General features: G+C 48.0%; 7 protein-coding genes across 7 annotated transcripts; 3 read left to right on the top strand and 4 right to left on the bottom strand.

Annotated features, from left to right (window-relative positions):
- Window positions 1-308: 308 nt before the first annotated feature.
- M430DRAFT_39753 (hypothetical protein) lies at window positions 309-2,819 on the bottom strand. Its single transcript, XM_024867337.1, has 10 exons — window positions 2,726-2,819; window positions 2,638-2,666; window positions 2,354-2,587; window positions 1,904-2,298; window positions 1,589-1,850; window positions 1,045-1,530; window positions 873-988; window positions 716-815; window positions 561-648; window positions 309-511 (listed from the first exon to the last, which is right to left on the bottom strand). The coding sequence occupies exons 1-10, from the start codon at window positions 2,758-2,760 to the stop codon at window positions 463-465; spliced, it is 1,794 nt and encodes a 597-aa protein (XP_024724305.1). The 5' UTR covers window positions 2,761-2,819; the 3' UTR covers window positions 309-462.
- A 447-nt stretch (window positions 2,820-3,266) lies between these two features.
- M430DRAFT_33316 (hypothetical protein) lies at window positions 3,267-5,246 on the top strand. Its single transcript, XM_024866344.1, has 4 exons — window positions 3,267-3,479; window positions 3,538-3,723; window positions 3,778-3,931; window positions 3,983-5,246. The coding sequence occupies exons 1-4, from the start codon at window positions 3,342-3,344 to the stop codon at window positions 5,134-5,136; spliced, it is 1,632 nt and encodes a 543-aa protein (XP_024724304.1). The 5' UTR covers window positions 3,267-3,341; the 3' UTR covers window positions 5,137-5,246.
- A 3,014-nt stretch (window positions 5,247-8,260) lies between these two features.
- Window positions 8,261-10,776, bottom strand: M430DRAFT_205690 (hypothetical protein). The gene is made up of 2 exons (XM_024864326.1): window positions 9,699-10,776; window positions 8,261-9,648 (listed from the first exon to the last, which is right to left on the bottom strand). The coding sequence occupies exons 1-2, from the start codon at window positions 10,645-10,647 to the stop codon at window positions 8,429-8,431; spliced, it is 2,169 nt and encodes a 722-aa protein (XP_024724303.1). The 5' UTR covers window positions 10,648-10,776; the 3' UTR covers window positions 8,261-8,428.
- A 662-nt stretch (window positions 10,777-11,438) lies between these two features.
- On the top strand, window positions 11,439-15,170 carry M430DRAFT_33314 (hypothetical protein). The gene is made up of 14 exons (XM_024866343.1): window positions 11,439-11,528; window positions 11,602-11,636; window positions 11,720-11,783; window positions 11,868-12,292; window positions 12,362-12,380; window positions 12,432-12,659; window positions 12,728-12,749; window positions 12,822-13,074; window positions 13,125-13,139; window positions 13,208-13,417; window positions 13,470-14,008; window positions 14,066-14,295; window positions 14,346-14,437; window positions 14,507-15,170. The coding sequence occupies exons 1-14, from the start codon at window positions 11,492-11,494 to the stop codon at window positions 14,948-14,950; spliced, it is 2,613 nt and encodes an 870-aa protein (XP_024724302.1). The 5' UTR covers window positions 11,439-11,491; the 3' UTR covers window positions 14,951-15,170.
- A 1,005-nt stretch (window positions 15,171-16,175) lies between these two features.
- On the top strand, window positions 16,176-17,282 carry M430DRAFT_33313 (hypothetical protein). Its single transcript, XM_024866342.1, has one exon. It carries the CDS (start codon window positions 16,354-16,356, stop codon window positions 16,912-16,914), a length of 561 nt encoding a protein of 186 aa, XP_024724301.1. The 5' UTR covers window positions 16,176-16,353; the 3' UTR covers window positions 16,915-17,282.
- Window positions 17,283-17,306: 24 nt separating this feature from the next.
- On the bottom strand, window positions 17,307-18,840 carry M430DRAFT_33312 (hypothetical protein). Its single transcript, XM_024866341.1, has 2 exons — window positions 18,095-18,840; window positions 17,307-18,045 (listed from the first exon to the last, which is right to left on the bottom strand). Exons 1-2 carry the CDS (start codon window positions 18,818-18,820, stop codon window positions 17,686-17,688), a joined length of 1,086 nt encoding a protein of 361 aa, XP_024724300.1. The 5' UTR covers window positions 18,821-18,840; the 3' UTR covers window positions 17,307-17,685.
- A 773-nt stretch (window positions 18,841-19,613) lies between these two features.
- M430DRAFT_115651 (hypothetical protein) lies at window positions 19,614-21,821 on the bottom strand. Its single transcript, XM_024861601.1, has 7 exons — window positions 21,552-21,821; window positions 21,185-21,442; window positions 21,051-21,071; window positions 20,689-20,979; window positions 20,510-20,599; window positions 20,229-20,292; window positions 19,614-20,174 (listed from the first exon to the last, which is right to left on the bottom strand). Exons 1-7 carry the CDS (start codon window positions 21,591-21,593, stop codon window positions 19,819-19,821), a joined length of 1,122 nt encoding a protein of 373 aa, XP_024724299.1. The 5' UTR covers window positions 21,594-21,821; the 3' UTR covers window positions 19,614-19,818.
- Between the last annotated feature and the right edge of the window lie 258 nt (window positions 21,822-22,079).

Raw genomic sequence — 22,079 nt, 5'->3', positions numbered from 1 at the left:
GGCTATAAGGGACTATGGGAGATATGAATACGACACTATATACAGAATGTATAAACCCGGAGCGGCAAATTCGGATAACTATGTTGCAGATAGACCACATGATCGTCACGAAGGTAGTGGAGATTATAGAAAATGCTGGCGCCTGCTTCGGTAAAGAGCAGTCTTGAAATCATTGGGTACTGTCAAATGACTTTCGGGAAAAAGCAACGATCAAACCCTCAGATTATGTCAAGCGATTCCTTCTTTCTTCATATTCTCAGCTCCAGATATTAGAAGGTAAGTCAAGTAGTACAAGAAACAAAAAGCTGCTTTTGAGACTTGGAATATAATGAAGACCTGACGCCACAATTATTGAGGGTAGCTGTGTACCCTTGATAGAGAGAGGTAACTTCACCCTACAGAGATCCACATATATGGGGTCCGACCTACAGGCTTGCAATAGCTTGGAAAATATAATATCCATTAATTATCCTCCCAATCCCAATCTATCTTTAAGGCATTTATAATCCATCTGTTACAGGGTGAGATGTCTGCCCAAAACTACATGTAATATAACTCACGTTGTCGGCCAACCATCTTCTTTTTCTGCTCTTCTTAAAATATGTATTAAGAGTTTTCTCTCTTCAGTCTCGCTGAAGAAAGACGCAACTGGATGTTGAAGAATTCTATTAGCATGCTCTGGACAGAATATTGTTCCTGAGAAGATGGGACGTACAGGCAAAAATCGCATGGCATAGAGTAAAAATAGTAGCAACGTTGCCTGGATTGGCAAGACATATGCCACATATTGCTCTTGCATTCGAAATGACTTTGCTCTATATTTTCTCCAGTTAGCGGGCTGGTATTTCCGCTCATATGTTAAAGATACACACCTCTAATTGTTGCCGAGCTCTGAGGAAGCCGAAGTCTCCAATTGAGACGTTGCGTATCAAAGGGTCATGTACATCTAAAAGGATACGCGCCGTCAGGTAGTGCATGTTTGCCATTGCTGAAAGTTATTAGCACTTAGAAGTATTTCCATAGCCATAATGAGAGGAGACATGCCATGCCATTCACTACCATACCAGCGCTCAGGAAACCATTGACCTTTGTCTAGATCCCTCTCATTGATTCCAACAGGTAAGAATGTCTTTGGTTTGTTTGTATCCCACATTTCGACCTTCCTCAAAAGACTGTGCCAGGCCTTCTTCGCATCGTGGATGCTTGTTTGTGCCTTTGTTCCAAAGCAAAAATCAACAACTTCGGCTAGGATCCAAGTAATCCATCTACACCACTCAGCCTCCTCCTCAACAGTCGCCATAATACCCACTGATGGTGTAAAAAGTCTCATTTCAATTTTATAACTGGAAATGTCGAATTTTAGGGGCTGCCTATGGACACAGGCGGCGTAGATACACTGCCGAAAGTAACCCCAAAATGAAGCCCTCTGAAGACCAGATCCGGAGGATGACCATGGACTGTGTATTGCTGAAGCAACGAGAGCTGATATTCCACCCAGATGCCGCTCGTTGTCCTTGCCAGTCTCAGACACTACAGTAAGGGCGCAAATTAGCTCCTACCTGTGCCAAATATGGGGTACTTTACTTACCCGTCATATGCTCGTATAGCCTAAGCAAGACGAGCGCAGCTAGTATGGTATCATTGGTCGCGCACTCTGGATCACTCAGTGCGGGAATCAGAAGTCGGATACACTGTTCGTGGAAATCTTCCGCTACACGAGGATCGTACCCTCCTATAAAACTCAGGTGCCGTGCGGAAAAAGCAGACACCGCTTTCAATAGAATAGGAGAAGATCGAGCCAGATGTGGTACCTCAATGGAGAAATGGCGATCCGCATCCGACATGTGAAACTTGGGTTAGGTCAGTATCAATTACACCTGGAGAAAAAAAAGCTTAACCTCACCCATTTCCCCAGATGTTTTGCATAATGTTGTAGCAGGAATTCCTCCCTTTCCGTCACACAGAACGAGGGGCTCTCGTCTGCTATTTCTGGCGAGTTAGCTCGGGTGTCTGAATGGTCCACACGCAGTTGAATTCCTTGAAGTGTTTGTACGTCTAGTATGCCAATATCTCTTGAAACAAAACTGGGCTCTGTTGGAACTTCCGCGGCGTTGCCGTCAAAGCAATGAACAGAGACATTCTGGTTGAGCGTGCCTCTAGCACATGACTGAAGAATGTCCGTTGTCCGTTGCGGCGGACAAGAGAGCGCTGGGAGCGCTGGATTTGCGTTATGGACGGGAATGCCGACCTGCGGCTCCACTGCACGGGGGCTTGCTATACAATCCTGCGTCGCGAGATCTAGAAAGGCCGTTAGTATTTAGAGGACGATCTGGAAGATTTGTAGAACTCAGACATCGCGAGGGGCCATCGCCCCATCCAGATGTCACATTGGCCTCCTCACTGAGCCTCAGGCTTGGCAGGAGCTGGATATTCTCAGAACTTCCGGATACATTGCCCCAATGTGAGCCGTGACTCGGCGTCGGTGAAGTCGTCTTCCGCGATGCTTTTCCCAGGGGTTTGTCTTCGGGACGCACACAGTCCCTCGCACCAATCTGACACCGCCTGCATATCGGTCTTATCTCATCACCTGGAAACACTGTAAACAGCACGCCACCAGCAGCACGGGATCGGACCTACACTTGACATGCCGCTGTCTACACGTGAGGCTGAAGCAATAGAATTAGCACGTGTAATTCAGACAAGGGTGGCAGCAAAGGGATCGAACCAGCCGGTTGTTGATCGCAGTCTGTTCGAGGACATGCTTTGCTCGTCTCTTTGACAACCTTTGGCTTCTCTTCGTGACGAATGTTTTGGCTGTGGGGTCCGAGACGAACTTATGTGTGGGGTCGACCAGGTTCGTGACGAGCACCCCGCAATTGGCAGGGGGTCGCCCCGTGGGGAACCCCCGCGGGGTTGCGGGTAAATCAGACCTTTGCAGGTCTTGTTGGGGGTATTCAGGGAGTGGAATGTCACAGTGCGCGCAAGGATGTCGTCTGCTTTTCCTGTTTGGCCGTGGTTCACTCGCTACCAGGCGGAAAATGAGATACCGGCTACTCTAAGAATATGAGAACAATGGGCGCGAAGAAACGAAATGGCTGAAAGGCGCTCGGTAGGTAGTACTTGGTCATGCAAGGTGATACCGCTTAAACGCTTCATCTGAACCATTGCTCGACTCGTGTTACCCCTATAGGGTAGGGGTAGGTTTCCCCCCAAGAGTATATGATCCAGTGTAGATCCCCTTTCCTGCTGTATCTTATTGTCCGTCGCCCAGCTCAGATTTCTCTGGCAGCTGGAAAACATTATCCCTGACTTTGGACGGCATCTCTAGAGGCCCTATCATCATGGCGACGAAGCTTTGGGAGAGGATGTCGGGCGCTCAGCTGACTTTCTGTGTGAACTTCATCACTTCCTTTGGCATCTTCTTTGAGGGCTGGAATCAGGGGAATATGGGCTTCGTCAATTCTTCACCAGAGTACCAGGTATGTTGTCTAAGGATGCCCAGACCAAGTACCCAACTGATATAGCCGTCCGAATAAGCGCCTCATGGGTATCGGACAGAATGGGGTCATTGACAAGCCCTTGAGAGAAGGCGGTATTGTAGCAAATTATTACCTTGGAGCAACTATTGGGGGTCTCTGGGGCGGTCACATTGCAGATAAATATGGTCGGGTCAAGGGTGTTCTCTTGGGTTGCTTTTTTGTTCTCTTAGGAGCGCCGCTCATGGTCAGTAACCATTATATCTCCTCTTTCCGATCCGACGAGCTAATATCTTCTCAGGCATCAGCCAAGAACGCTGCTTGGATGTGTTGCGCGCGTGTAATCGCGGGATTAGGTGTCGGTTTCTTCATCACAATCATCCCAGTGTGGTCGGCTGAAATCTCCAGCGCTGACAAGCGTGGATCCGTCTTCTCATGGGTGCTTGTCGCCAACTGTGAGTATTGAAGTCCCGAGGAGAGGGTGTGCTTTAGCTGATCCATTGCAGTTTTTGGCATATTCTGTGCCTACTGGACAGGTTTTGGTCTCAGTTTCATCAAGGATCCCGAATCTACAATCCGGTGGCGACTTCCCTTCGCACTTCAGGCTATTGTTCCACTCCTCATGATCCCTCTTATCTCAATGCTGCCGGACTCGCCACGTTGGCTCCTAAAACAAGGACGCCATAAAGAGGCATTGAGCGTTATAGCAGTGTTTCGAGGAGATGGTGATCCTGACCATCCGGATGCGAGGCGAGAATATATTGAGATCATAAAGTCGATCGAGGAAGACAAGAAGTTGGCCGACTTTGACTCCTACTGGAGGATTGTGACAGACTATAAGAAAGACAGGCTGCATTTTGGGCGGCGCGCAGTGCTCGCTTTCGGTATCCAAATGCTTGTCGAGATCGGAACTGGTATCTCACTTACTACAATCTACGCGCCAACAGTCTTTAAACAGGCTGGGTTCAGTCCATATAAAGCTGATTGGCTTTCTGGAATTAATGGTGCTATGGGTATTCTCGGCACTATCTGTGCCGTCTTTCTCTGCGATCGATATGGTCGTCGAACAAATCTTATGGTTGGCAACGTTTTCATGGGTTCCCTTATGTGGATCTTTGCTGGCCTAAGCAAAGGGGCAATCGATCATCCCGAGAGCAGGGGCAAATACGGCGCTGCTGCTTGCTCTATGATTCTGCTCTTTACCTTTGTTCTTTGTGTTTTCTGGATGATCGTCTGTTTCGTTTACGCCGCCGAAATCTTCCCTACCATGCTCCGTGCAAAAGGCAATGGCTTCCTGGCGGCTGGTTGGGGACTTGGGATTGGTAGTGGTGTCCTATGGTTTCCACCAGTTGTTGCTAAACTGGGATACCAAACATTCTACATATTCGGCGCTTTGAACTACGTCTGGATCGTAGTAGTTTACTGCTTCTTTCCCGAGACTGCTGGCCGCTCGCTGGAATCGATCGACCTCCTTTTCCGCTCCAATTCATGGTTCGTATGGAAGAACGAGAGAGATTACGCCCGTCTTCAGGAAGAACATCAAGCAGGGGTGACAGCCAGTGTTGAAAGGCTTGAGAAAACTGGCAAGGTTTATGTACATGCCGGTTCCGGCAATTCATCAGAAGAGGTCGCTCATGTAGAGACGGTTGAAAAACTCTGATAATGAGTCGTAGCTACAAACCAGCTTCGTTAGTATTGGTTGTAAATAGCTGGGAATGGCTTGTGTTATTCTGTTGCCAATAACCTCCGTATTAATGTTTGACTTCTGACCAATAACTCCTAAAGTCGTTGGAACGATGATCTCGCTACGTGGGTTGCATCCACGTTGAACGAATTATTTGTAAATCTGAACACTGCTTCGTTTTGTTCAATCAATTCGACTTGTTTTTAGACTGCGTAAAAACCCATGGGGTTGATTCTAGATGATACGTTTGAACCCACGGGTCAGCCAAGGATCCAAAACCCAACCCATCCATGGGGGCCCATTGCGCAGCTTGAAGTTGAAGTTGTGCTACTTACATATATCGTTGCTTGAACAATTTCACGCCACAGCTGAGGACAGTGACCCTACCTTGCCAGACAGCAGATTTAACAACTAAGAGGCCAGTGTGCCTGGTTACCACAGGAGAGGTTATTAGTGAACCCTGAGTTGCCGTCTATAACAGCTCATATCCATTTCCGACCCCTCAAGACGCCCTTCTGACTCGCAATAGATTTCTTATCTTTGTTGAAATATGCTCGAATATTCAAAGTTCTGCCTTAATTACTATCGACAAGATTTTTGTTTGAACCGGTGTACGACGTCGAGGCAAGCCGCGAAACCTCAAGCGTCTGCTCTTTGAAAAACTCTCAAGTGGCATAACCATCCGCTCAGATGAAAATAATAAAGACCTAGTAGACGTTTTATGTTCTGTTCAGCCGGAGAACGAGAATGAGAAGCTTGGTGTCTGGACTCGAGACGAGCTACGCCCTGTCGCAGCGCGTCTTCCATGTTCCCGTTCTACGGACCCGGCCGGGTTCACTACAGAGCAAGAAATGCGACCATTCATGTAGTTACTCGTACCAGTGATATCAAGTGAGCGGCAAGTTCACATTCCGGCGGGTTCACCCTGGCCTGATTCACTCAAGATGAGGTCGAATACCAGGAGGACGTAGTCCTTCGACATCTGAGGCGCAATGTGTAATTGCTTCTGCAGCACGTTGTTGATTAGAGCACTGGCAAGCCCTTTGTTCTCTGCTTGCATTATGGAAGCTGGTTTGCCTTGCGGTTCACCTGCATGGCACCCGGTGGTGCCGGTCGAAGCTTCGGTGTTGGTTTAAGCTTTGGTACTTAGGAGCAAGCAAAAGCACAAGAGATAATCTTAGAGGTCAATCACCTTGACTGCCCTTAGTGGAAAATAGGGGCTTGAAAATCTTTGAGATGTAAGATATAGAACAGCTTTCAAAAGAGCATGATGGAGTAGATATTTTTTCATTTTGTTGCATGAAAGAAGTTTTACAGCCCTCTACTGAGGAACCGTATGGGAAAAGGTATTCCTACGGCCATCTAGCCGGTTATTGCCAGATGCATAGCAGCCTATCCTCCGCTAGACATGGCCAAGGAGCTCAGTCTGGGGGTATTTTCAGAGTTCTCTCGCCCAAAGAGTACCTCCAAACAAGCCCATTCGGCTTCGCCCTATACCTAGTAATCCTTCCCATGACATTTGATTTCGGTACAAAGGATTTTGGACGTCTTTTGGCATTCAAGCTTTGGGATTAGGATTCAGGGGGTGCGAGATCCCAAGAGGATTGAAGGATTCTGTGAGGCTTAGCGCTGTAGAACCTATGGGTACTAATGTTATTAATAGTAACCTAAAAAATGCATTTAACAACTTACTTAATAAATACTGGGTTGCCTGCCGGCGAAATGATCATATCTTGTGTCCTCTTGTATCATTTTTGTTCCGTTTGTTCGTCCTCGTCACTTCGGTAGTCGTCGAAGGTATTAATGCCTGAGGCAGCTATATGGATTCAAGATAACGACCTTATCCACGCTTCTTCGTTCTCTTCATTCAAATTAATTCCCTTGCGAATTTGCTAGGCAGCCTACATTTCTGATCAGCTCCCCTAATGCTCGCTAGTTATCGAGGTTAGAAATTGATAGTTATTGATAGTCTCGGCTGCCGCCTCCCCCAACACCTTGGTCACAGATAGACCACGTTCGACCCCGCATACCTTGATAAGCATCCGGCTGCTTTGCGCCCCTCTTTCCACAATATTACAAACTTCCACTAGCTGTCCGCATATCAGAGATATGCGCTATTGCGATGGCAACTGTCGAGGGCGAATGACGAAGACTCGAAAAGGCGCGGAAGAAGAACCATTCTAGGTAGATGGGAAGTACGGCGACGAACGTGGCGGCTACAGAGGCTACAACTTACAAGTGGTTGCTGGAACCTCGATGATCAATGTCCACCGATTAATATAGTTGTACTTGGGCCTCGATATGGACTCACTGCACGTTGAACCGTGATCCCCTATCGGCATCAGAAAGTTTGAAGGGAGGGCGGCATCCGGCGGAGACGGTAGATATATTGACACGGGATGGACAAGGGCAGCGTCTATCAATTACCTCACAGTACAGGACATGATACCCCTGCCAGTGGATCCAAGTCTTCATCCCTCCTGTGTCTCCGAGTGGTTCTCTGTCGCATATTAGTTCGGATCCGAGCTGACAACTTTTTGTGTAGTGAGTTTGCGATTCTTCCAATCAAAGATCCCCCGAGAGCGACATCTATCAACTATGCATATCTTCAGACCCGATATACGTTAGGAACGAACTACTGATGGACCCTGAAACTCGCATGTTGGTTGTGCCATCCCCACTTCGGGTGTAAACAAGAATGAGATGATATGTGTGGGTTCTAGTTCGATCATCCTGATCTCTGTTGTGAACCGGTTGAATCCGTCCGAAGACGTTAGTTCGTCGCTCGCCAAGAGAGCAACCCTTCCCAGGATCCTCTGGCCTATACAGATCGGGAAATGTTCGGCGACACGCTGGCAGTTTTGGCGGCCAAGCTTTTGATGGGTCAAGAATTGGACCAGGCCATTCTCAATGCGGTACATATAGTTATGCATCGATGATATATCAAGAAGGTGCCGTTTTGTCTCGCGTCTTGCTTTTTTGTCTTCTCTTCTTTTTACCCCTCTCTCCTATTGTCTTCTCTTTCCCATTCATTCTATTTCAGACCGTTGCTGCAATAAAATAGTCAACTCAAGCTCTCGCCTTTTCTCTCTGCCAATCTCGGACGTAAGAAAATACAACCTCCCAATTTCTTACTATAATCTGGATATGGTTTAGATGATCGAAGTAGCTGCCTGTTTAGTACACAATCCACCCTTACGACCTTCAAGGAAGTCAAGGCAGGGCCAATATAAAATATATTTCAAGAAGAAGCAACAAGCGCTGCTTTTCATACACTAACACTATCAACGACGTGTGCTCCATTAGTACCATTAATACCATTGGTACTATTGCCCTTCAAGCCTGTTTTCTGAGGTCCCTTTAGTATTGCTGCAAGAGCATCACCGAGTACCTTCTCTGCCATATCAGATGGTCTACGGCTCCGCCACGCCACGAAGTTATCAAGCCTGACAAGTATCGCACCGCCATCCGAGATCTCCCGCACTTGCGCCCACCGACCTTCGTAGTCGTAGTATAGAGCTGGATCTTTAGACGTTTCTCGAGATCGGACCTGCACAGCGTTAATCGTGAAGTTGGTGGACTTGCTAAGCCTCCGAGCAGCCTCTACCCACGCCCCACCGTACTCGTCGGTAATCAGGCAGAAATCTGACACTCCCGCTACAACCAGGTCATGGGTTGAGACAACCCTTCCATTCCGGTCCTCGATCCACGCATGTGGTAGTCGGTGTCCAGGTCGGGTTGTGGGGATGTAGATCTGGCCGGCGGGGTCGGCGGGGGGGCGCTCAGTGCCATCGGCTACGAGAGCACCGTCCTCATAGACGAAGCCCAGCTCAATATCATGTGCCGAGAACTCAACATCCTGCGTTGCGATGGCTCGACGGATCTGATTGAGTGACGTGCGGCCATAGGGTGTGTCCTCGAAGATCCTCTTGAAACGTTGACGATTGTACTCCAACTGACCAGGCACGAGACCAACCGCGGCTTGCAGGACTGGCATGTTTGAGAAAGTGAAGAGGCCCCAGTCGCAGTTCCGGAGGCCTATGGGCCGCCTTTCTGTCTCATATGTGTCGAGCAAAGACGGTTCGGCTTTACCCTGAAGGACAAAGGCGAGCTTCCAAGTGAGGTTATGTACGTCTTCGATTGAAGTATTTAGTCCCAAACCCGTGGTTGGGGGACGTCGATGGGCAGCATCCCCAGCGATGAAGACCCTGCCGAAGCGGTACTTGTCGGCAAGTACTCGGTCGAGGACCCAATGGCTGACATGCAATACCTCCATCTCGAGATCGGGAATTTTCAGGAGTTGTCGGATCCTGGGAGGAAGTGCCTCTTTGTCAAACCGCTTGCTGTCTGTAACCGGGAAGCCGAAATGTAAAGTCCACTCCTCGGATTTGCGTCCCCATGTAGGACCCATTTGTACGAGTGCCCCGCAGTCGAAATTGGCCATCTTCTCACCCTCAGGGTTGATGAAATGTGTGATCAAGGTACGATCTGAGTTTCCATATTAGCTCCAGTAGTGTGTGGAACTGAGGGTAACTTGCCGTCCCAATAGTCTGAGAGATCAGCTTTGAAGTGAGTAGTAACGAAATCAACAAGTTCGGTGGGACCCTCCATCTTGACACCGAGTTTAGGTGTGGACAGTTGCCCCTTATCAGCCGCGATGACGTATTGAGCGCGATATTGGATGGTTTTACCATCAGGCTGGTCCACAGTTACTAGAACTGCACCATCCTTCTCCTCGAAGTCAGTAACTCTGTGACTGAAGAGAACCCGCCCTGGGTTTCGTTCTTCTGCGACTTTACGGAGAATGGGCTCCAGTCTGATTAGAGGAAGGTTCGAAGAGAGAACTGCCGAATCACGCCTAGCAAAGGATCTTGTTAGCAAATCTGTTAAATGACCAAGAGCCATTGAATCGCTATACCTGTACATCTCGTACGATGGCGTACCACTGTGGCCGCCAAAGCTATCGCAATGTCCCAGAAGGCGACCATCATAGGGCTCGTCACCACCAAGCGACGTCCTAAACTCTACCCTACTCATCTTACGGATAGGACACCCCACATCGGTGATCAGCTTGTCGACTCCATGTATGCGAAGTATTTCCATGGTTCTCTGATTCAAGTAATGTGCCTTGGGGAGGAACGATGTCCCTGGATGCTTCTCAAAGAGAACATGCTCTACCTTGAGATCACTCAGGAATATCGATGCAGTAAGACCGCAACCACCACCACCGATGATGAGAACAGGGATGTCAATTGGCGACGACATTATTGCAATGTAGTCAATGTAGCGTGAAGTGAGGACTGTGAGAGCGAGAAAGTATGGGGATTTGAAAGACGGGAGTAGCTTCGTTGGCAGAATGAGAGGAGACGAGCTGGAAACATACTTCGAAATATATCTACATATTGATCTATACAAGGGCCAAGGTCGGTAAACACCCCCCCTTGCTCTCCGCACTACCCGTTGTGAGATGTGACAAATTGACAACATAGGCGTGGACACCGAGGAGACAAGGGCGGGGGGAAATGTGTGCGGGGCCCCACAACCAGCAGCCGGGGTTGCGCGCGCCGTTCAAGCCGCGGGCTGGGCATAGGAATCCACCGTCGTCGGGTTTCGGACTGCAACCCCGAGTCGAATGTCACGAGAGAGAGGAACCTGCGATCACGAAGCCGGGCATTCTAGGACTCCACGCTACCGCATGAAGAACTGCGATTTAAGACCCCGAATCCCGCGGGATTCCCCCAAATCTTAGGGTATCATCAGGGGATCGATCTGTGTCTGGATTGAGGAGCTCACCATCTGAGGGTAGACCATGGGTATATATAGGGGGCTTGCGCCTTGAGAATAGCTTGGATCAACTTCGACAATACCTTGCAGCCTTCTGCATTTATATGATGATCTCAGGACCTTGAAAGGTTTATCTAGTCCGGGCATCTTCCACCCACATTTTCCATCTAATCAATCCAACGGGAGTTCACATCCCGCGCAGCATAAGTATAGGATTCCTTGGACGTCCCTTCTTCACCTCTTGCTCCTCAGGAAAAGCTCCCTGGGTCTTTTTTTGGATTCTAGAGGTGCATCACGTGGACCTATGTTACAATGGAGTGCTGGCTAAGACCGGCTATGACCCATGCTATACCCGACCCCGCACTTCTCGCCTTCCCCTTCTTCTCCCTTCCCCGGATTTTCATTCTCTATCCATTCCAACCTCAGTGCAATACATTCCTTCATATACTGTCAGTTTGGACAACTCTTTGACACATGTCCATATCACGACCAAAGCCTGCATGAGGGATGGCTCGTTTTTGATGATTAGCATAGGCCTCGCGACGTCATGGCTTGTAAGAAATGCCGAATAAAGAAGATAAAATGTACGTCGACAGCATCTACCGAACTCTGCCAATACTTGTATTTTCTGACACTGTGCTGATACATACTCTCTAGGTGACAATGCAAAGCCCGTTTGTGGTCGCTGTAAAGTCCGTCAGTTTCTGTATCCATCTCGCTCGATGGCAAGCAAGGCCATAGAGAAGGTGAAATCGCTAATAGGCATTTTGAACAGCTATGCTCATTGCCTTGTGAATATGTCAGTGAAAGACAGTCTCTGAAGAAACTAGATAGTGCGGGTACGTTTCTCAGTCCACAACATGGAACTTCGTGACTCGCTTGAATACTTCAAATTTAAAGTAGAGGCTGAGTAGGGTGTCCAGAAATTGAGAAGAGGCTCCATCGAATAGAATCCCTATTCCGGGGCATGCAGGATGACCCCAGTAGTGGGTCTATGGACCAAGATCTGTTGGAGAACGGAGTAGCAGCAGCAGATATATCTCCAGCAATCTGCACCACGGGCGCCACGGGCGCCAGTAATCCGACTCTTCACGAGAGTTTCGATCATGCCTCAACAGCTACTCAAGAACTTAGTCCCGCACTGAATGATGAGCCTGCAGTAACTTCAGTAGCTGAGCGAAGAGCAAACATGAGATCTATTAGCCCTGCCCAGACAAGTCAAGGCACGATTGAACAACCTCATAGGAGTACAGTGCCTGGCGCTCAATTCAACTTATTGGACGAAATCATTTCGGGGAAAGTTACTCGACGGCGAGAGAACAATGCAGCAGTATGGATCAGAACACTTGTGCGTTGCCCTTGTAACACGCCGTTGATGAACTAGAGAAAGCTGATTGATTTCATGTATAACAAATAGGACGGAGATGAATATACTGGTATGCCACGCCTTCACACCCACCTGAGCTCTCGGTAATAATTTATTACAGGACCGTCATCTGGCATATCCCTCTTCTCTGACCCTGGCTTGGAATGGATCCAAAGCACTTTTGACGAGAAAAACGATATCTGCGTTACTCTCCGGGCTATCACTGTCGATGTTGCGAATCATTTGCAGATGCCCAAATGTATGCCCTCAAATCCGTGGTCATCGCTCGACAGGAGAGCTTTCTCAAAGCCGCTACCATCACAGGATACGGTGTGGAATTATGTTGACGGTACGTCGGTAGACATCGCTCCGCGTGTTGACTTTCAGGTAAAGTACGATTACTAACGTCTTCTGTAGCTTACTTTCGAAAAGTTCAGTGGTAATGAATTTGAGCTTCCTACTTCTTTTTCTATTGCTTGTTATATTCATACTGATTGTGGTTTGTTCTCAGCATATTTCCTATTCTAGACCGACCCCTGTTCGAAAACCGCCTGAATGCGTACTTCCAAGACCCGACCAAAGTTGACACTGCCTGGTCCGTACTTCTCAACACGGTGCTGGCATCAGGATGCAGGGCTTTTCTATCAGCGGAATCACGGGATGCATTTGAAAAGTCTGGCCGAGAAGGCTGGGGTTACTTTCAGAATGCCGTCGATCTTGTGGCCCAACTCATATATCAGCCTACAAATATAACAGCTGTTCAGGTCTGCGTCCTGTCATTCCTGATATTGGATAACAGACTAATCTCAAGCAGGCCCTCGCTACTATGGTATGAATCAGTGTCCATTGGTGGTGTTGAGTGGAAACCTCGTAGCTGACGATATCTTCATCGAGCAGACAGTCTACGCACAAGGCTTATCAAGCCCACAACGGCTGGAACACACATTTTGTACCTTGGCGGCACAGGTTGCTCAAGGATTAGGAATGCACAGAGAGTCATTATCAAGCTGGAATCTCACAGATTACGAGATTCAGGAACGCAATCGCCTCTTTTGGGTGGTCTATATATTGGATAAAACCATCGCGTTACGCTGTGGTCGACCTTCTGTATGCCATACCTCAATTACAACTTAGGGCTGTGCTGACTCGTTTACTCAAGGCTATTGATGATGATGAAATCAGCTGTCAATTCCCACACGGCATAACCGTGTTTCAAGTTCCCTGCGAAGATGTCAGGAATGAGACTGGAAGTAATGAAGGAGAGACATTTGATCTCTTCTTAACCTATGTCCAATACGCCAGATTATGCGGTAAGATTGCAAAACAGCTTTATTCCGCTTCGGCAGTAAGTCGTCCATGTCGGGACATGCTATCGACAGCAACACTACTCGACGAGGGGATCCTGCGCTGGCGTGAGAGTATCCCAATTACTTTCCGACCAGGAACGTCTTTTCGACCATCAACCCTTCCAAACAATGTTCCCTTCATCCACGCTCTGGTGCTGAACTTTGCGTACAATTATGCAATTTGTGCGGTATACAGGAGATTCAGTGCTATGTTTCTTCACTACGACTCTCAATCAAGTCCGACGGAGCGTGAGGCGACGGAGGCAATGAGTGCGGCAAAGTGTCTCGAAGCAGCTAGATCTATGATCTTATTGACGAAACATCTTGATATTGAGAGCTATAGCCCTGGATGGTATGTGCTCTTTTGAACAGGGAGACTAGATAGGAGAACATACTTACAAAAGTCAAGGATCGTCTTCTACTATCCAATGACCGCTCTCATTACGATTTTTACACACGTCGTCTGCAATCCCTTATCCGAAACAGCTAGCAATGACATTGCTCTGATGGAAGTTGTGATTGGACATTTTGGGCGTTTAGAATTTATCACTTCTGGAGGTACGACCTTCAACAAAGTCGGAGAGCTTGTCCGACTTGCTCGAGGAGTAGTACAGAAAGCTCGCCAGAACAGTGGTCGAGGTGCGTTAATTTTACACGATTCTTGAGAGCCGTTGCTTACCACTCTCTAGAGATGCGGCGTAACTCCCCATCTCAGCCAAGAGAGGGTGTAACGAGGAATGGAGTCTTTGATCAGAACTCCCCTAGTCAACAGATTTCAGATGTAAGTATAAGATGCTGATCGATCGACTATTATGCGCAGTGCATCTGCTGATCGAGATACATTCTACAGTCTAGCAACCAATCTTGGCAGCCAAATCAAAACCAAGCATCCATGTTACCCAATGATAACACAGTGCCCAACCAAAGAATCCCTAACATCGAGGGCTGGAATCAAACGAACTTTTCTCAAAACAGCCAATGCGCCATAACCCCTCTCGATACCCCAGCCAAATACCAATCCGACCAAGCCTCCATACCCATAGACTCCATTCCAGATCCAGTCCCCGATACGCAACCCCACACCACTTATCTCCAAGGCGACACACCGCCGCAACATATCTACCTTGCGGATGAAAACCTGCATCGTTGGCAGGCGAATCAGCGCGGCGGTCAAGTCGAGGAATGGGACCTTAGCCCTATGAATTATTCTCACATGGATTTCCAGCAGGATCTCACATCGTCGGGGATGGAGTTTGATCAAGGCTTGCTTGCGTGTAATGGGTCCTCGTTATAGGTGCGGACTTGAACTTCTGCTTGCAGTTGAAAAGTGGACATTGTCAGTTTATTGACATGGAGTTTGGGATGAGCATTTTTATAGGCGGGTTGGATGCATATACGCATTGAGGGGATATGCTTCGTTGGTAGCTATGTAACGGCTTTGAAATCCTGGCATGAGTAACACATTGCAGATGACTACGTAAATTCCTCTCATCTCTCACAGTCTCACTTTGGACAAATATGCCTCTGAACCGTACAAGATTTCCCTTTATCCCGAGATCATCTTATCCAGGAAGGTAAACTGTTCCACTTCTCCATCTATTCGCAACCTACGTATTATATATGTATATCGAAGCAAAGTTTAAGGGCGATGATAACAGACGACGTCGTGGCAGAAGATCTCATTGTAAGCATGGATCCAATGACATGGGGCTTGAGTAAAACACTTACGAGAAGGCCTTTGATAGAATATATATAGCCAGGAAGCGAGGACCAATAGTATACCGTAAGGTTCAGGGAGGCCTGAAAGGCAGCATCTTTTCACGATTCTCCTTAGCATAATTGTTGAGACTGAATAGCAAAAGTCAATTCTATAATAACATCGATACTCTCAGATGTTGCACCTATTCCCCCCGTTCTACTATTACCCTTTAAGGTACAATAACAGAGTTCCCAGGCCCAGCACGGGATCCGGGGCCCGAACCCCGAACCGCGAACTCAGGTTCAAAATCACGAGATCAGCTGGTACGGGCTCGGGCTTTCACCCCGCGGCGCTACCCCACTGCTGTGCACTTTTGAGGCAAAGGAAGATGTCACCCCCGCACCGGGAGTTGGCTGGTTTGTTTAGAAGTGCTAACTTCGGGCTATATTGCTAATATGGTTGAAGTCGGTCGACAAGGCCGGAGGGGACGAGCTGATTAGCTAGACAACTAGCCGAGGTTTCCCTTTATTAGCATACCATACCATAAACAGTTAAATAATTACCGCATCCGGAATAGCTGCACTGCCAGCTTAACCCCGCAACATCTCCGCAATCACAGCAGGAGCTAGACCAATCGCGGCTAGGATCTGGGACCGAGCTGGGGAAGAATGGTCAACACCAGCGGAATGGATGAGATGTGCTATGTATGTCATGTCCTATGTACATGTACCACGCCGCATCTGCCGGAGGGATTGTCCGAAGAAACATAGAACCCGAGGGGCAGCTGACTTTGCTGAATCAGTGAAATCGGCTCCCACATTTTGTGTACTGTATCCTCGGCCATCTGGAAACACATCCGAGAGGCAGACAACAAAACGACGACACTCTGGCCCTCAGAGCGTCACTACTGCTAACAAACAACATCATTAATAACAGCATTGACAGTTCCTCACGAAGATCAATCAATCAATCATCTTTGCCCCCAAACTCCGTTCATCATGGCGAAAGTGCTCAGTCCATCAAAGATGGCACACGTCGTGTTACGGACAGGACAGTTTGACAAGATGCGCGAGTTCTACAAGGCGTTCCTCGGTGGACAAGCATCGTACGAGAACGACTTCATTAGCTTCATCACATACGACGACGAGCACCACCGCATCGCACTGATCTCGGTTCCCGGAACGGGGCCCAAGATCCGTACGAGCGCCGGACTCGAGCATATCGCCTTCACGTACGAGAGCCTCGCGGATCTGACGCTGGCATATCAGCAGCGGAAAGCGCTGGGCATCGAACCCGTGTGGTGCGTTAACCATGGGCCGACGACGTCCATCTACTACCAAGACCCGGATGGGAATCAGCTCGAGACGCAGGTTGATAACTTCGATACGGTGGAGGAGGCGACGGCGTTCATGACGGGGCCTTTCTTTGGGGAGAATGCGATCGGGACGGACTTTGACCCTGAGGAGTTGATCCGCCGGCTCCAAGCGGGGGAGGATGAGAAGCTGCTCAAGAAGAGGGTCGAAATTGGCCCGCGGGGGTTGCCGAGTGAGATCTTTTAAGTGGTTGAGCTGGGCGTGGCTGCGGGGGATATCAAACGCCTCAAATGTGGGGTTTTGGCCTACTGGCCAAAGAGTTGAAAAGTAGGGGGCAGAATCAGGTCTGTGATAGTCAAATGTACCTGTGGAAAACCATCTTCCCTTCAACTTATTGTCGTCAGAATAGTAGGGATGTACTATCGATGTGCTTTCTTGAGAGAACAGTTTGGACTGGCCAGGAAAGGTCATCCCTGCTTGTGTTGGGATTCCCTGGGCTCGAGATTGGTATTCTCCTGTATACATCATATGCGAAATAATGTATTTGACATGCTCTTCGGTGAGGGATGTCTCAGAGCAATTCTTCATATCGTACAATTCACTGTGGCGAGAGGAATCCTCAAGGAAGAGTCTTAAGGCTGAACTAGAAAGGTTTCTGCTCTAGAAATAGGCTCAACTGTGCTATTTGTATTCTTTTCCTGCTAAAATCCGATTACATGGACGTGGGAATTAAATACAGCTGCCAGAGACCACTCACGCGACTTACTGATACTGCTTGTTCTTGGCTTCAGGGACCTGGACCCAATCTGCACTTTTGAACACAGCCCTTGACTTAATCAGTTTCTGCCCTAGCCAGTCACCGCAATTCATCTCCATGGTGACTCAACAGCCTTGCAGTTCTGATATTGCCTGAGTCCTATATCCGTTACGGATGCCAATATCCGTATATGTACCACTGCCTATAGTATAACGGCGTAGAATAACTGACCCAAAGGTCAGAGCCAGGATATAGCTCTTTCAACCCGCACTTTGATTTGGAGCTGACATATCAGCAAGCGGTGATCTGGCGTGACGCTGTCGTTTAACAGGATGAGAAATTTCTTCCCCGTCAAAAGATCGCTTCAGTATGGGGTTCTCTTTATTGCGGATCAGCCTAGAACGTCTGGCTGACTCTAATCGTTGATGAATGTTTAATATTTGGCCAAGAGTATCCAGCAACACAGCTGGATCGTTGAACGGTATTGTAGTTCGGAGTATACGAATCCCGCATACTAGGGGCTTGTGTATGTCGGCGAAGGATTCGAGGTAATCGGAGGAGATCGTGGCACGGTAGACGTAGAGGGCTTCGCGATCCGGGGTCGGGGTGATAAGGGTAGGCGATTGGAAGATCAGAACAAGCGTACGATGCAGGAATCGAAGTACTTACTGTGAAGAAAGCTGGCCCCTGACCGGGGGGCTTGGGTTGGGCTCGTTGTGTATCCTGTGCCATCGCAATCAAAATCGCAACGTCGTGAGGGTTGATTTCCGATACCACTGCTGCTAGAATCCGAGCCTGTATAGTCACATCACGCCGAGGATAGCGTGCCTCAAATACGGCGGATCGTTCAGTTTCATGTGTGAAAGCAACCAAAGGGACCCCCGAGGATATATCACGGACCAGGAGCGGCAGCAGGACCCAACATTGCTTTTTGCCGCCGAAGTAAAAAGGCAGCTTGTGGTGTTTGCAGACTCGGAAGAGGGGGGGTCCCGATGAAAGGTTAAACGAATCAATTGTGGTTCGGATAAGGCGTGCAAGGTTGTGATCGGTGCGGTAGGGATATAACCTGAGTAGGTTGAGAATACCTGTGATCACCCTGCCACAGCAACTGCACCTTGGACAAGTTGGTCGGTGGGGTGGGCCTAAGGTCGAGGGCATGACGGAGACATTGAGAAGTTCAATATGATGCGGTGTCCAGAGGATCGGGTCAACATAGAGTCGGAGGTGCAAATGTTCCTGGATGATGCCCATAAGAGAGCCCTTGGGACTAGGACGACCCCATCGTGACGATGAATAACGAGGGCGTGGTCTTTTCGCAGACTGTGACCCGGTACCTTGATGTCCCTGAGCTATAGCATCTTGTCCATCAGAGTCGACAGAGCTTGGGGGTTTCATTATAGCATCCTGATGTTACGGAGGAGCAGAGTTTTGGGTCTGTTCCGTGACGATTTATAGGTCTGATATTTCTATATTAGTGCGGAAAAAGGCGGTCAAATACGGCAGAACCTGCTTGCCTGAGGTCTGGTTCTATTTTTAACCTCACGTGCTTCAACCCCCTATCTTTTACCTTAATTCGAACATCAGTACCTCTTCTTTCTTACACTACAGTCGGATCACTTGGCCTTTGGCGATGTGGGAGACTGTTACTAACGATGTGTTCTTGAAGTAGGTGGGAGAGGTTCTAAGTATGAGAATCAGGCGCGTAGTATATGGCTCACATTTATCCGCATTATGGTCAGGGAATTGAACGGGGTTACATAGGAGGAGGTTTGTAGAGCAGCAGCTTAGCTCTTACTCACTAAACTGAACACAAATAAGTAATACACACTCCACCATTGCTTAAGGGGGAGAGTATCTTACCCTTAATTACCCCTAATTACCCCTGAAAAGAATAAGGACAAAGGAGGCCGGTTCCATTTGCCAGAATCCGAACAGAAAACAACAAGCTTAGATAGAATCCCTTCAATCTAAAATGCATTAGATAGGAGACGTCCATTTGACTTTCGTTTGTCTTTGAAAAGGTTGGGTATTTTGGGTATCTTATAGAGCCTAATAGGGCCAAGGTGAATTCTACACCGTTTGGCAATGCATCAGACCATCTTATTGATAAAATGCTTCTCACGAGTATGTTGTTGATATTGGAAGACAGCAGGATTAGTTCTAAATAGTATAAAAGCAATCATACGAGAGCGAGATTTATTGCTTAATTATGGCGCTCATTTCCGTGTCAAGTCTAGACGTCCCCTCTGAAATGAACCAATTTGCAAATGAACTGACCTCTTACTAGCAAATGGATCTCGTGGTCACACGGAAGCTGAATTTCTATCACACTACGTTACGATAGGAGCTCCGTTTGAAAAAGGAATTATATCCCTTTACCCTGATTCTTTATTTCATTCGATCCATGTAGTTGACCAAACCTTCTTCCCTCGCCCGTACGGAACCACCTCAATAGTCCCATCTTGAGACTTTACCACCTCTGGTATGATCTCTCCTTTTCTTTCGAGTCGAATTTTGACCTTTTCCGATCCTGCTGACCGAGGGGTTTTGTAGAACGCCCGTCCGTAAACGGAGAGGAAGTTCTCGATTGCTTTATAGGTAACCTCTTCCTCCTTGATCCACCCTTGCTCGATTCCTTCTTCTAAAGCACCGACTACGAGAGCAGTAGCCCAGGGCTGGGTGAAGCAGCCTGCTGCTGTACGACCCTCTCCTTTCTTTGATTGAATAGGATGTGGTGCCGAGTCGCTCCCTTTTCTATCTGTTAGTTCACGCGTAACGTAAGTCGCATCGACAGTCTAATTACCGAAAAAGAATTTCCCTGAATCCTCTACTATAGCTCTTACTAGGGCCACACGATCCTCTGGCGTCTATTTCCATGTTAGTACACGAATATTACCGAAAACCAACATATATCACACGCCCACTCTTAGCTTGTAACCCCACTTGGGATACGTCGATTCAGATAAAGATCCTCTTCCCATTCCTTTCCCTCCACATAGAAAAGGGGAAAATAGGTTCATTTGAGAAAATATTCTGGCGGGGGGAGAAAAGATGAGGAAACGAGCAGAGAAAAAGGGGGCATACCTTTGCAACTGGCTTGCAGAAGCTGAAAATGTCTCCACAAGCATCATCGATAGTCGACCACAGATGGTGGGCTGTGATGGTGCCAGCCACCTACGGTTGACATTAGCCAAGGTCCGTATATCTTTTTGTCCCCTCGAAGCTTTCATATTCTGTGTGGGGTCTTTCGGGGGGGACTTTACCGTTGGTCCACATTGCTGCACCGCAGCTAAACCTTCCCGAGTGCTTATATGTTCTAAAATGATGCGCAATTTAGGAAATGCCGAATGTAACTTGTGCAGTTGAGGGAGGAACATGCGCTCGGCGTTGAGCACTGTCACCGCTGCTGTTCCATCTGTTTTGGCAAATTCAGCTGGAGGCGAGCTTATCATTTCACCATGCAAATTGAGGATCAAGCCGTGCTCTTCCATGGCCTTAAAGACGGGGTAATATTGCTCAATATCTAGCACTCCGTCATGAGAATTGGTTGTTACCTACTCTAATGATCAGCTGACGTCCGATTCTACGAGGTGGCTCGTTTGGAATGTGTGGTTAATTCACATACTCCGGCTGGATAGAGCTTGACCTAAGTTCCAGGTTAGCACATAAATCTTTATGAAGATGAGATATATCGTATAACTAGTTTACGACAGAGTACATCAAGGATTGAAAGGTTTGTATAGAGAAGTGAATATTTACCCCATATATGACTTTCGACCGAGCAGCCTCGGCGATGGCGGCTGCATCTAGGCCCGGATGAAGGAATAGAGACATCAAGAACGTCACGTCAGGAGCTATTTGAGACAGCTTCTCATGGTAAGAGACAGCCTGAGAAACTTGAGTTATGGGTGGCTGAAGATTTGGCATGACATAAACAATATCACATCCGCCTTTTTTTATGAGCGGGGTACACAGTTCCATCATCTTCTCTTGTCGGAGATGACAATGGAAGTCACCCTTAATTCGGAAAAGTAAGTTAGCTTGGAGCCCTTTTTGAGGTCGAATATGTGTGGAGGATAATATGAGGAGGGGGGTTGAAAGACGTGAAAGGGCACAGATTGCTTACCGTAGGTGGCAACTCGAGGGTTGAGAGTGATTTCAAATTCATTTTGGTCACGTTGAAAGGGGTTGTAAACGAATATCAAAGTGCAGGAAAGGAGGCGGCTGAAGTCACGAAATATCTAGGTAAGGCATGGTGGATGAATGAGGGCTTGAAATGCCACTAATATAGAAAAGGAGTAGCGTAGTTGTGTGGCCTTGCAGAGTTTTATACGGTAATTGCCGCGGTTCAGGCTGAAAAAAGGTAAGCGCGAAAACTCAATGTCAAGAACACTTTGGGATCATCAGATGTGCCCCATCTCAACAACAGATACAGGACGAATTTGGGCCTGAGCTGCCAGGGACTGGTGAAAAGAATAAGGCGGTGAAGAGAGCGGATGTTGGGTGTGCATCAGTGAGCGCGAGGCGAGGCGAGGGGTCACGTGAACAGTAGCCTGCCAACGACACAGATGGTTACGATGGTTAAACAGTAAAAGGAACCAACAGTTACCGCCATTATCAAGCAGCCGCATCCACTTGAGGAGGCAACTTTTGT

The sequence above is a fragment of the Amorphotheca resinae genome (assembly GCF_003019875.1).
Source record: "Amorphotheca resinae ATCC 22711 unplaced genomic scaffold M430scaffold_2, whole genome shotgun sequence".
NCBI classification, from domain to species: domain Eukaryota; kingdom Fungi; phylum Ascomycota; class Leotiomycetes; order Helotiales; family Amorphothecaceae; genus Amorphotheca; species Amorphotheca resinae.
The sequence above is the reverse complement of the archived record's forward strand: the minus strand, read 5'-3'. Positions and strand labels throughout refer to the sequence as shown.